Source organism: Danio rerio, chromosome 11 (genome assembly GCF_049306965.1).
Source record: "Danio rerio strain Tuebingen ecotype United States chromosome 11, GRCz12tu, whole genome shotgun sequence".
NCBI classification, from domain to species: Eukaryota; Metazoa; Chordata; class Actinopteri; order Cypriniformes; family Danionidae; genus Danio; species Danio rerio.
Window position 1 is genome coordinate 13,220,593 of NC_133186.1, and position 13,247 is coordinate 13,233,839.

A 13,247-nucleotide genomic window follows, 5' to 3' on the forward strand; every position below is an offset into this window, starting at 1 on the left:
TAGGGCTTATCTGCCATATTAGAATTATCTTGAAGCCTTGATCTTAAATCATTTCAAAAAAAGTTTTTTTTTTTTTTATTGGGAACAAGATGCTAACTACACATGCCAAAAATGGCTGGTCTACCATTTGTTTAAAGGTGATTTATATTTATATAAAAAATTACAAAAGCAATATATTTAATCAAAAAATGGTTAACACTTTACATGAAGGGATGTTCATTAGACCTTTATAATCATGACATGACTTGTCATTAATGTGAATGAGATTTTATGCCTGCTTATGACAGTTGTAATTATGTTACATGCTATGGTTATGACAAATTAACATAAATACAACCTAACATTACCAAGACAACATAACTTGTCATAAATCTGTCATAAACATGATTGTCTTTAGGCCATTATAATAGTCATGAATATAACGTTTTCGGTGGAACAAAGTGTATTTGTCACTAAAATGTCTCATTAAGTGTCATTACTCTGTCAAATATGTATGTGCGTAATTAATATGTAATGACAAATTCAGCTTGTTTCACTGAAGCTGAGGTAAAAAAAAAAAAGAAAAAGATTAACAATGCTGCTATAGAATTCATGACATTTATAATGGCATCATGACATTCATGTTTATGACAGATTTATGACACGTTTTGTTGTCTTGGTAATGTCAAGCTGTCATGACAGACAAAAACAGGTTGTGATGTATTTGTTTATGTCATATTTGAATTTAAAATGTTATAAGCATGAATAAAAATCTCATTTACATTCATGACGTGCCGTGTCATGATTATGAAAGTTGCATGACAGTCTTAAGAACAGCCCTTCAAGTAGTGTTATGGAAAAACTATAATAAATAAATACCAGTACAAATTATTAATTTAATAATAGGGTTGTACTGAAAATTTCTAAAATTCATTAAGAAACATTCAACAACTCAGAGGTGAACTAAACCTAAGATGAACTTAACCTGCTCTGAAGCAGTCAGAGCGTAAATTGCAACTGCAACTTACCCTAAAAATGATCTTAGTTAGGATAATCTGACATTATCTGCTTGATATCCTTAAACGTCTCCAAGTATGTCACATAACCTGCTTTCTGGAATACCCCCTAGGTCAACACTAAACTATGTCTTTAAAAGATTAAAAACCGACAATGTTTAGCAAGGTATCAAATTTACATCCACATGAATTGCTGGACCCAGGGTTTCTAAGCGTAACATTGTTAAGAGCATCATCACGCTCCATTCAATGGGTTGTTGTTGTCTTACAGGGCATCTGATGCCATTACGTCCATTTAATTAATGATCAATTCGGTTCTCCCATGACTGGTCGTAACCTTTCGACTCATCATTGTACATGACAATCTCGAAGAAAAAAAAAAGCCACTGAAAATGAACAAAAAGACGATTGCGACACTTTTTACAACATTTTAAAAAACACTAAATTTAATTACAACTGTACAGGCAAGTATTTATCAGAGGAGTCCGAAAACCAGCCATGTAGTTATGCAAACTAAAATAACATCAGCTGCATTAAAGAGTTACTTCATCCAAAAATGAAGACCCTTTTAATAATGACTCACTCCCATTTGCTCCAATCCCCTGAGACTTTCATTCATCTTCACAACACAAATGAACATATTTTAGATCAAATCAGAGTGCTCCTTGATTCTCTTTAGACATCAACAGTCCGGACATAAATAAGGAACCAGAAAACACTCCATGTCACTTCAGTGGTTCAACTGTAGTCCTTTAAAGCGCCTAGAATAAGACTCTATTGGCAATATTTAGTATAGACTAGAGTTAACACGAACCAACAAACTGATGCATGACAGAAGACTAACGAAGTTATATTTACAGTTTTGTTGCTCTTGAAGCTTCATATGGATTACAGTTGAAAAACTGAAGTGACATGAAACACTGTAAAACAATTCTGGGTTCCCCACAACTCCTTCATGCTGTCCTAACACAAATTGATGAAGTTAGCATAAATGTTTTTATTAAGTGGACTGAAAATATAAAAAAGAATTATGTAGATAAGTAGTGTGAACAAGCAGCAAAAATTATATTTTAAGAGAACGTCTAATGTTTTTGGTTCTTATTCTGAACTTTAACCATTTTTGAACAGTTGCTGTCTATAGAGTAGAGTTTTTCAACCATGTTCCTGGAGGAGCATCAGATCTGCACACTTTCCATGTTTCCTTAACACAAACACACCGGATTCAGATCATCAGCTCATTAGCAGAGTCTGAAAGACCTGTGTGTGTGACAGACAAAAAGAAAATACATTCAAAACATGACATGTTGGTGGTCCTCCAGGAATGAGGTTGAGAAACACTGCTATAGAGGATGCGAGAGCCTCAGATTTCTCAAATTTGTGTTCAGGAAATTGAAACGACATGAGGGTGAGTAATTAATAGCAGAAGTTCTCATTTTTGAGTGAACTAATGTTTTAAGGCAACAGAAACCCAATTATTTGATAGAATTATTCAGATGGTGTGATGCTATCGGATTTCAGAGCATCTATTACCGTGGACTGCATTTCTTCCTCTGGATTACAACAGTCCAAGGCTGTGGCCTCTCCTTTAGCTTCTGGTGAACCTGTGCTGGACGCAGCAGCTGGACATTCTTCAACAGAAGCTTGTGATTTAGACGGTGTTTCCTCAAATCCTTTAATGCGGGACTCTTCATCAGACCCTGCAGACGAGCTCGAGCTGCGTGATTTACTCTTCTTTCTTTTGTGCTTCTTCTTGCCCTTCTTCTTCTTCTTGCTCTTTTTCGAGTGCTTGTGGTGATGTGCATCCATCCGGTCAGTGTTTTCTGGGCTTTGGCTTTCCTTCCTGTGACTCTTCCTTTTCACAGACCCGTTTTTGGACACATGTTCTGGACTGTTTGATTTTGACATCTTTTTTTCAGAATCTGCTGAATCGCTTTGCTTCAACCGATCTCTGCTTTGGGAACGGCTTCTACTCCTCCTAGACTGCTCTCTTTGAGACGTTGATCTCCTTATTGAGTTCTCTGATTTCCTTTTCTCTCTGCTTCTGCTACGACTCTGTCTTTCCCTATTTCGATTTTGTCTCTCCCTACTGCGACTCCGCCTTTCCCTACTTCGACTCCGCCTCTCCCTGCTCCGACTTCGCCTCTCCCTGCTCCGACTCCGCCTTCCCCTGTAACTGTACCGTTCACGGCTGTGGCTCCTTCGGTCCGTTCTCCTTCGCTGGAATCGTTCAGAGCTATTTCCACATTGCGACCACATGCCATCTCTGCCACTCATGTGACGAGCAGAAAAGCCTCCACCGCGGTCAGGTGACATGTGGAGATCACGGTCCGCCTCCCAGAACTCATTGTCTGGATTTCTGAATACATGAAGGAAGTTGCAGTGTTTTCCCTTTGGACATTTCCGTCTGTCGAATAGTCCTGAGAATATATTGTGTAAAAATGTATATAAATATTAATACAACGATGTTTGTGCTATATAAGATTACATGAACAGTTTGTGAGGAAGAATTCCATTAGTTAATGTTATATATTAGGGGTGCACGATACTGGAAAAATCTGACATTGTGATATTTTTCTTCTCCCATATATATTGCGATATGAATGCAATTTCATCAGATGACTTGAATAGCTCTATTTGAAAATAAATAATTCATTTCAATTGATTGTAATAATAGTGTAGTGGAGTAAATCAAATAACTGCAAGTGTAAATAAATAAGATAAAAGCTCAAAATAAAAAGTAAAAGTAATCAGATATTTAGGTACAGTAACACAATACTATTATATTGTTTTGCCCCTGATTATGATAGATTACAATATCAGTGATATATCAGAAGAAAACCATTCACAATATATCATGACATTTGTAAATGAAGGGGGAAAATGCATCACAAATTTATAGGATCCATTTTATAAACAGCATATACAGTTAGGTCCATAAACATTAGGACATTGACATTATTCTAACATTTTTTACCTTTTTTATACCAACACAATGGATTTGAAATGAAACAAACAAGATGTGCGTTAACAGTCAGCTTTAATTTGAGGGTTTTACGTCCAAATCAGGTGAACGCTGTAGGAATTACAACAGTTTGCACATGTGCCTCCCACTTGTCAAGGGTCCAAAAGTAAAAGCAAAGGATTTGCAATCAAGTATTAAAAAGTGAATGTTTGCTTTATGATTATTATTCTGTACAAATTAATTTTGGACCCTTAAAAAGTGGGGGGCACATTTGCAAACTGTTTTAATTCCTACAGCGTTTACCTGATTTTGATGTAAATACCCTCAAACTAAATCTGACAGTCTGCAGTTAAAGCACATCTTGTTCGTTTCATTTCAAATCCCTCGTGTTAGTGTATAGATCCAAAAATGTTAGAATTGTGTCGATGTCCCAATATTTATGGACCAAAATGTATATTTTGTAAAATTGCAACATTGATATGTGTTTGGTCCGACATTATGAGTAGCACCAGCTCATGTCACCTAAGTGGTAAATGGTAGCAGTGCATGGCTGATGAATTACAGTAGTTCAGATCTTTTGTACCTTTAAATAAATACCCATACTTGGCTACATTAACAATGCATCGCAGGTGGAATTATCACAATAAATCAGCATTAATATTTTGTCCTGGCCCTATTATTGAATAATCAATATAACGTAAAATGTAAAATAACACTGTACATTGTTCATTGCTGATCAACTATAATAATTGCAACTCCACATTGCATATGCTGATATGACTATTGTGAATGCACACATTGTGATATTGATGCTGAAATGATATATTGTGCAGCTCTATTACAAAATGCATTTCCTAACATGAATGTATTGAATGCAAAGTTAGTATTAAAAGTAATATATAACAATCATTTTTTGATTAACCAAATGTGTTACTTATGGAAAGTAATGTGTGAAGATTTATTTGGAATGATTCTGGGAATATCATAATAAAAAATGTAATATATGAAACAAAAACCTTAATGTTTATTTAATGTTTAGGATGCAAATACAATTAACATATTTGATAAACAAAGCAAGTCTCTCATATAATGTATCTACTAAAAGACAGAAAACATCACTTTACAAACTGCATTTTATATAAACCCTATGTGCACTTTCATATTAGACAATAATATTACTGAAATTAATTTAAAAACTGAATAAATATAAATTCACAAGCATTTACACAAGTGAATAAATGTCCTTAATGATGGGCTAAAAATCTGTGGCTTTCTGTGCAGATTCTTTTTGGGCGTAAACGAATGTTAAAAAGCACAAATTTAGATTTTAATAATGCATTAGTAATGGCCCGTTTCCACTGAGCAGTACGGTTTCGAAAAAGTGGTACGATTCGGTATGCCTTTTGAAAGTGGAAACGGCCATAAAAGAGTACCGGACCGAATCGTACCACTTTTTCGGAAGGGTACCAAACACGAGAAAGTGTACCAAAATGCAGAGCTATGGCCCGTTTCCACTGAGTGGTACGGTACGGTTTGGTTTGGTACGCTTTAATGGCCGTTTCCACTGTCAATAAGCATACCGTACCGAACCAAACCGTACTGTACCACTTTTTCGGCACCCTTTCGAAAGGGTCCCAAAAACGAGAAAGGGTACCAAAAGGTGGAGCTACACGCGCAGCTGAATGCTGATTGGTTACAGAGATACGTCACAAGCTCATGGAGCTAGACAGAATGTAAACAAAGGATCCGCCATGTACTAATACACAGCCAAGAGATTACATAGATATAACGTTACTATATGCATAAAATAACCAGCCATGGATGACCCGGGCTCAAACAAAGCGTGTCGTCGTCTTGATGAACAGACACAATGCAAAGAAGAACAAAATCTGCCGTGTCCTGTTGTTGCTTTACGAGCCCATCTTAAAGTGCGAACGGTATTCGCTTTCTTCCGGGAGTGCGCGATCGCCTCTATATTTGATATAACGAACTTCTTGAGCTGATGATAATAACGTGTAACGTTACGTGATTGAAGAAGTGTCTCCGTCATCTGATCCATTCAGAAAAAAAAGGACAAGCGCGAGAGTAAAGTGCAGAAAAAAAATGAGAAACCCGGCAAAACACAGGAGCAAAAGTGTTTAACAACCTGAATCATGAACAAACTGCCATGTTTATCTTTGCCTTTTGGACTATTATGAACTGGGAATGACAAAATGACTCTCTAACAAAGTCTGCATGTGCTGGTGAAGATTACAGACACAGATGAGAGGTTTGCGCTGACTGTGGGCTATATTGTGTGTGTTTTTGAACTCAAATAAGTACTAAATGTATGATGTGTGTAGTTTTTCTGTAATTAAAAATATATCGGAGACCGTAAGGGGCTGTATGTGTTCATATACGTTGCATTTATGTATTTATTTTATAGAATTACAGACGTTACAGTAGCCTATTTTGCACAGTCATTGATCTGCAGTTATAATCAACTCCTGTCCATAGAAAAGTTAGTGATAAACATTTATAAACAAGTATTTATGTGTATAAAACATCTGTTTTGTGAGAAGTGCTGCTCATGATATGTGAACGACCCGTACAGCCTTACTGTAGACATTTATTCGAGCAAGCATGATGTCGACTTAAACTTTGTCATACACCACACCCACCAAAAAGGGTACCCTTTGTGGTGGAAACGCATGCCTGATAAAGGTGACCTGTACTGTACTGTACCAGTCAGTGGAAACGAGCCACTAGACGCGCAGCTGAACGCTATTGGTTTACAGAGATACGTCATTCGTTTACTCAACAAGCCAGAATAAAAACAAAAGAGCCGACATGTTTAAAATACACAGCCGAGAGATTTGTTACAGCGTGAACGTATATATACATAAAACAATGAGCCATGGTCGACCTGCGCTCAAACAAACCTTGTCGTTGTTTTGATGCACAGCCACAATGCCAAAAAAAAAGAGCAGATTTACCATGTGCCCTGTAGTTTTTTTTACGAGACAGTCTGAACCGTGAGTGGTTTCACTTGCCTGCTTGCGCTCACCACACATCTATATCTGAAACAACAAACTTCTTGAGCTAATGATAACAACGTGTGCTTGATTATTGACATGCTTTTTAAACCCGATCCTGTCAGAAACTGACAAACGCGAGAGTGAAGCCGGAAAAAAAGGAGCACATCATTTTTCAGCAAACGTGACCAAACTGCCATGTTTAACTATTATCATTACCTTTTGGACTAATATAACCTCGGAATCATGGAATTACTATCTAACAGAGGCTACATGTGCTGCTGGAGATTAAAGATACTGATGAGAGGTTTTCACTGACTGTAGGCTATATTTTGTTTTGTTTTTGAACCTAAATAAGCACTAAATGTCTGCTGTGTGTAGTTCTTCTGTAGTTGGTAACATTTCGGAGACTGTAAGGGGCTGTATGTGTTCATATATGTGGCATTTATTTATTTAATATAATTGCAGACGTTACAGTAGGCTATTTCGCACTGTCATTGATCAAATCCTGTTTATAGAAAAGTTAGCAATAAACATTTATACACAAGTATTTATGTGTAAAAAGCGTCTGCTTTCATATGATTCGTGAACGACCTGTTCAGCTGTATTATAGACATTTTCTCGAGCGAAAATTACATCGACTGAAACTGTCATACACCACACCCACCAAAAGGGTACCCTTTTTAGTGTAAACGCAAGCCTGATAAAGATGACCCGTACCGACCTAAACCGTACCGTACTGTACCAATCAGTGGAAACGAGTCATAAAATGTTGAATTCAACACAAACTACAATTAATAAATGCCTAAATATTGTTTAATATTCATGTTTTTATGTAAATTCATGTAAATACATTAACTAATGGAACCTTATTGTAAGTGTGACTTACTAATATTTTCCTTACCACATATGGCCGTTTTCCATCTAGTCACAGGGGAGAATTCACATTGCAGTTGTCTTCCAGCATACCAGCGACCATTAAACATCACAAAAGCTTCTTTGCATTGCTCCTCTCTGCAGGATATAAACAAAGATATCCAAATATACGTACATTTATAAATCTGCTGTCAAAAAAAATCTCCAAAATAATAATGCTGAACTTACGTCTCATACTGAACGTAAACGTTTCCTCTTAAGTGAGGCTCAAAGTTGCAGCTCACCTATTAAAATATGGCCAAATAATAATCATTGTCAATTTAATTTTACAAAAATATACATATTTATTTACATTTCTGCAGCTGATAGAATAAAAAATACGACTTTCATACGAGATAAATCTAAAGAAACATCTAAATAAAGAGAGATTTTATTTGTTGAAGGTTTTTCAGGCTTTTATTTGAGTTACCTTGAACTGCACCACTCTCCCTGCGTTCTTGAACTCTGGCAGAGCGTCTTCATAGAAATCCAGAAACTGCTGGTGCAACTCCTCCTCACTGTACTCCAGACTGGCATCGGTGTCGTAGTCATCACGTCTGCTCTGCTCCATCCCGAATGACACAAACATCCCCCTCACCATCAGAGTGCAGCTGGATGCTGGGTGGTCATGTTTTCGAGAGCACCTGTTTATTAAAGAGTATTAAAAAAAGTCATCATCTTAAACGGATAGTTCCCCTAAAACTAGTATTGTATATTATTACAATGACAAATAGGTGTTTGTGCTATATTACAGGGGTTCTCAACTGGTTTGACCATGGAACCCAAATTTTTACATGGTCATCAAGCCACGAACCAAATTTTTAGGAACTATAATACAATTTTAGGAATTATAATTAATTTTTAATTATTTGTTAAAATACACATGTAGTGACAGATAAATCATAAGAAAATCACAAAGGCTTACAAATAAACAATATTTTGCTTTCATTTAACAAAATGGATCAAATTATAGAAATATTACAAAGTAAAAACGACAAATACTGTGGTTAGGGTAAGGAAAGGTTCAGTTACCATGAACTAAACTAAACTGTTAATAAAAAATTTCTGGTTTCTAAACGTCATCTTAATTTAAAAGGTTTCATGCTCTCTTGTGAGAGCACCTCGCTACTTATGACACACTGAGGCTTTAAGTCTTTTTTGTCCTCAATATATGTATTTTTGACATATTTGTTGCTATATTTAAATGAAATTTCACGTCAAACGATAGGGTTATCATGCACGCATTTCAAAATAAAAGTCAAAATAAGTTAAAAACTTTATTTTTGTTGTTTTTTTTTTTCCACACACTCCGCGACCCACTGAAAATGATCCCGCGACCCGACCCACCAGTTGAGAAACACTGCTATATTACATTAGAAAGTTTGTCATTAGATTAGAACTTGTGAGGGAGGCTATTGAGCAACACTTTTCAAAAGGTTTCCATTAGTTAACGTTACATAATGTATTTACTAACATGAATGAACAATACATTTATTGCAGGATTTATCCAAAACTGAAAATTCTCTTGTTTACTTGTTCCACACTGGTTTAAGTTTCTTTTTTCTGTTGAACAAACACACAAAAAAAAGATTTTGAAGAAAGCTGAAAACCTTTTGACTTCCATAGTATGAAAACGTAATACTATGGAAGTCAATGGTTATAAGAATTCAGCTTTCTTCAAAATATTATTTTTTGTGTTCAACAGAATAAAGAACCACTTTCATTTTTGGGTGAACTATCCGTCATAATCCTGACCAGGAAATTTCATTTCGACTGTCAACACTTTGTGATATAGTCGTGTAATAAATAATTACCGGTCTCCAAATCTACAAGCACCAGTTTTTAGGAAGAATGGACAGTTTGCCTTGTCCTTTTCAGTTCCGTAATCCTTTGGAGCATCTGGGTTTTTCCAGGGTCCCCCATTTTCCAGCTAAATGCAACAAAAGATAGCTTTTCATGAGAAGAGCAAATACAAAACTTGCATTTTTTTATCATAACAAGAATCAAGAAGTTACCTGACTCTCTGCTTGATCCAGCATTTTCTGTACTGCTTCCTATAAATGGTGCAAACATACACAGTATGGCGGGTGAAATTCTGTGGTGTGCAAGTACATGTCTGTTAGAACTGGTTAAGACAATCTGGCAGATCATTTGTACAGCATTTTGTAATATTTTACAGCGAATATGTTCTCTGCTGTGGAATCAGTAAGCAATCTCATTACTACAAATGACATGAAAAGATACGTTCTTCATTGGGAGTCGACACTTGCTTCATATATAGCATTTTTGTGAATCTTAGTTAAGGAAACGAAGACAAAATTTTGCATAAATTCACACAATGTACATATAAAACAGATATATGGCATGTGTGGGTGCATGTAAAATCATGATCAACAAGTCTTTATGTTTGATTTCTGATAGAGGATATGTAGACATCAGCATCTTTATCCTCCCAGTGCAGAGATCACCTCTCTTTCTCTCTTCTCCTGCTCCTTGTGCTCCCGCTCCTCTTTGTCCTTTCTTTGCTGTTCCTCCCATTCCTCTTTGATTTTCCGCTGGGTTTACAGAAAAAAAGCATTAGTCGATTATAATGTACAGCGCTCAGCATACACCTCATTCTGATAATATCCATTTTTTATCCATTCCTTACTGAATATAGGTAATACATGTTGGTGCATTTAAACAAAAAATATTTTAGTCACCAAATATCTTTAGAAATAGAAAGATAATACATTTAATTCATGAGAAAAAAATTACAAACTACACATTTACATATAAACCTGAGCTATTAATTTTTGGACCATTATTATTGTTAGTTATTTTGTTAGATTAGCTACAGATCTGGCTTAAGTACGAATTAGTCTAATGTATATGCACAAATATAATATTGTAACACTTCCTATAGAAATATTAACCCTCTCAAGGCAGGCGTTGCTGATTTGCAACAGTTAAAAGCATAGATTTTGCCTGTTTCTAAAATTTAATTTGAGCCTGAAAGGGTTAATTGAAATGATATATTTATGAAGTGCTCTGCATATAAAATATATTATAAAAATATATTATCATAAATTTCTCATTTCAATTAATATATCTATAGGAAGTGTTACAAAATTATATTGTAGAATTACACTTATCAATTTATTTAAAAGGCACCTAGAAGTTTCAGCTCAAAACACCCATCAGATTTTTCATTATACCTTTTACAAGATCCTGTTTTATACATTTTTCCACCAGGGGGTGATTTTGTCGTACTGCGCCTTTAAGGCGAGTCCTCCCCGCCTACTGTTTCTATGTGCCTTCCCGCGTGCTTTAATCTCCTCCCTCGGCTGCGTTAGACAACAGACAGACTTAAAGGAAGAAGATCTCACGTAGCGTTTGTTGGAAATACTACAGTAAGAACTTTACCAATGAGTATTTGTTGTGCAGTTGCACTGATGAGTCACATGCAATATCGTAACAAAGTTCACACGCGCGCGCACGCACGCACACACGCACGCACGCACGCACGCGCACACACACACACACACAGGCAGACAGGCAGACAGACAGACAGACAGAGCGCGCTTAGCTTTGCACTGTTTTTGCACGCAAATGTGACAGGATACAGGTTAATCTCCACTGCTGTGTTGGTATCTGTTATGTTATTTTATAAAATAAACCTGATTTAATGTCCACAAACAGAGATTGAAGCATCTTCTTTTATAATTATTCTGACATGCGGCTGTGCTGATGAAGTAAAGCTGAAGTGAATCACTGTAATTAATTACACGTGCAAATAATACTAATTATTATAAATTACAAATGTATATACACATATTTTAAAACTAATTTTACTATTTTACCAAGTGTATATAACCTATAAGTTACTACTGTAAGAAAATATCAGCATTCGGTACATACTTTCAGTATCACCTTTGCTTAAAATGAGTCAATCTTATGCTGTTTATATTAAATAAACCTGCACCCGAGCAGGTTTGAGCTACCAGAACTGTTGCAATGACATCAACTCTCGGATTAATTTTAAAGAACAAAACAATCCTGGATCGTGTCAAATCGTCAATAACCAAATCCAGCTAATTGAGTAATCCACATACAAAGAACGAACCCCTGTTCTCCTGTTCACACATTCTTGTCACCTCTTCCTCTGCTTGTAAACTCATAAACAAACACTTGCAATCGGTTCATGAGATCGGCCAGATTGGCGAGTACCGACTGAGTCATTAAATGTAAACGAAGAATCCCTAATTAAAACCATATACTACACATTACAATCACAGGCTCACCTCTTCTTCCTCCTTTCTCTGTTGTGCTGCATCCTCTCGCTCCTTCTTTAACCTGAATTCTTCCTGCGCAATCCTTTCTCTTTCCATCCATTCTTGGTGTAACCGCTCACTGCATTGTTAATAAAGTATTATTTTCAAAATATTTCCATCTTTTCCAACTGATATTAACTAATTAAATTGAAATTGTAAGGCCTTACCTCTCCTCATCAACCTTCAGTTTGTCCTCATCTTCAGCTTCAGACTGAAGTTCCTCATTTTGCAAATTGTTATCTGAAAAGTAGGGAAATGATGTTGCAATATTGGTTTTGAATCTTATGATTATATTATTCACAAAAAAATATTTTAAATTGTTATTTTACAGTATTACTGTTTTAATAAACGTTAAAAGACTAAATAAATGCAGTCTTGAGAGATTGCATTTATTTATTTATTATATTATTTATTTTAAGAGGCTTAGAATATTTAACCTGTAGACTTAAAATACTTTAACACGTAGTGCAGAAATAATAACTACTACTATAATATAATAAACAGTAAAATAAAAAATCTAGAAAATAGCTAATTAAATCGTGTCAATAACCGTGTAAATAAGTTACCTGCTTCTTTTATTTTAGCAAGCGCTTGGCGTTTTCTTTTTCTTCTTTCTCGTTTAAGAGCAGCTCGTCGTTGTTTATGACTAAGAAGTTGGTAAATAAATACATTGTAAATAATTAAAACACATCCATACTGACTGATTTAATACAGCAACAATGTCAAACGTCTGATACAACACCTGAGTACAACAGAAGGAGTTTCACACATATTCAACCGGTTCTCAGAGTCCTGTGTCTCTGTCTGAATCGAGCAACAATCCTTCTCCGTCATTTCAAACCATTATTTAACTCATATCGCTGATAAACAACAACAGCACAAGCTATCAAGCGCAACACATTTTCACCAATCATTCAACGCGCGCGCAAAGATGACATCACTTGCCGCTTTTGATCGGGCATGCTCAGTTTAGAAGTGGGAAGTCAGTTCACTTTACCGAGTCGGTTCATTTGGACAGATCGTATAAATGAACATGTTCAATTAAACT

At 35.8% G+C, this 13,247-nt stretch overlaps 1 protein-coding gene across 2 annotated transcripts; it reads right to left on the minus strand.

The window, feature by feature from the left end:
• Positions 1–1,412: 1,412 nt before the first annotated feature.
• On the minus strand, positions 1,413–13,111 carry zrsr2 (zinc finger (CCCH type), RNA-binding motif and serine/arginine rich 2). 2 transcript variants are annotated; one of them, XM_073916486.1, is made up of 12 exons: positions 12,942–13,111; positions 12,766–12,845; positions 12,367–12,439; positions 12,170–12,278; positions 10,315–10,441; positions 10,131–10,174; positions 9,902–10,002; positions 9,701–9,816; positions 8,317–8,530; positions 8,076–8,131; positions 7,876–7,985; positions 1,413–3,412 (listed from the first exon to the last, which is right to left on the minus strand). In XM_073916486.1, exons 7-12 carry the CDS (start codon positions 9,923–9,925, stop codon positions 2,481–2,483), a joined length of 1,452 nt encoding a protein of 483 aa, XP_073772587.1. In that variant the 5' UTR covers positions 9,926–10,002; positions 10,131–10,174; positions 10,315–10,441; positions 12,170–12,278; positions 12,367–12,439; positions 12,766–12,845; positions 12,942–13,111; the 3' UTR covers positions 1,413–2,480. The 2 variants fall into 2 exon arrangements, with proteins under 2 accessions (XP_073772587.1, XP_021335623.2); XM_021479948.3 differs by lacking the exon at positions 10,131–10,174 and having other exon boundaries at positions 9,902–9,940; positions 10,355–10,441.
• Between the last annotated feature and the right edge of the window lie 136 nt (positions 13,112–13,247).

Excerpts from the sequence above, each read along its gene's own strand:
- zrsr2 (XM_021479948.3), bottom strand. The coding sequence starts at position 13,033 with ATGACGGAGAAGGATTGTTGCTCGATTCAGACAGAGACACAGGACTCT. Across the intron at positions 9,817-9,901 it reads TGGATCAAGCAGAGAGTCAG|CTGGAAAATGGGGGACCCTG; the intron begins GTAACTTCTTGA and ends TGTTGCATTTAG. Across the intron at positions 8,531-9,700 it reads GCTTGTAGATTTGGAGACCG|GTGCTCTCGAAAACATGACC; the intron begins GTAATTATTTAT and ends TTTAATAAACAG.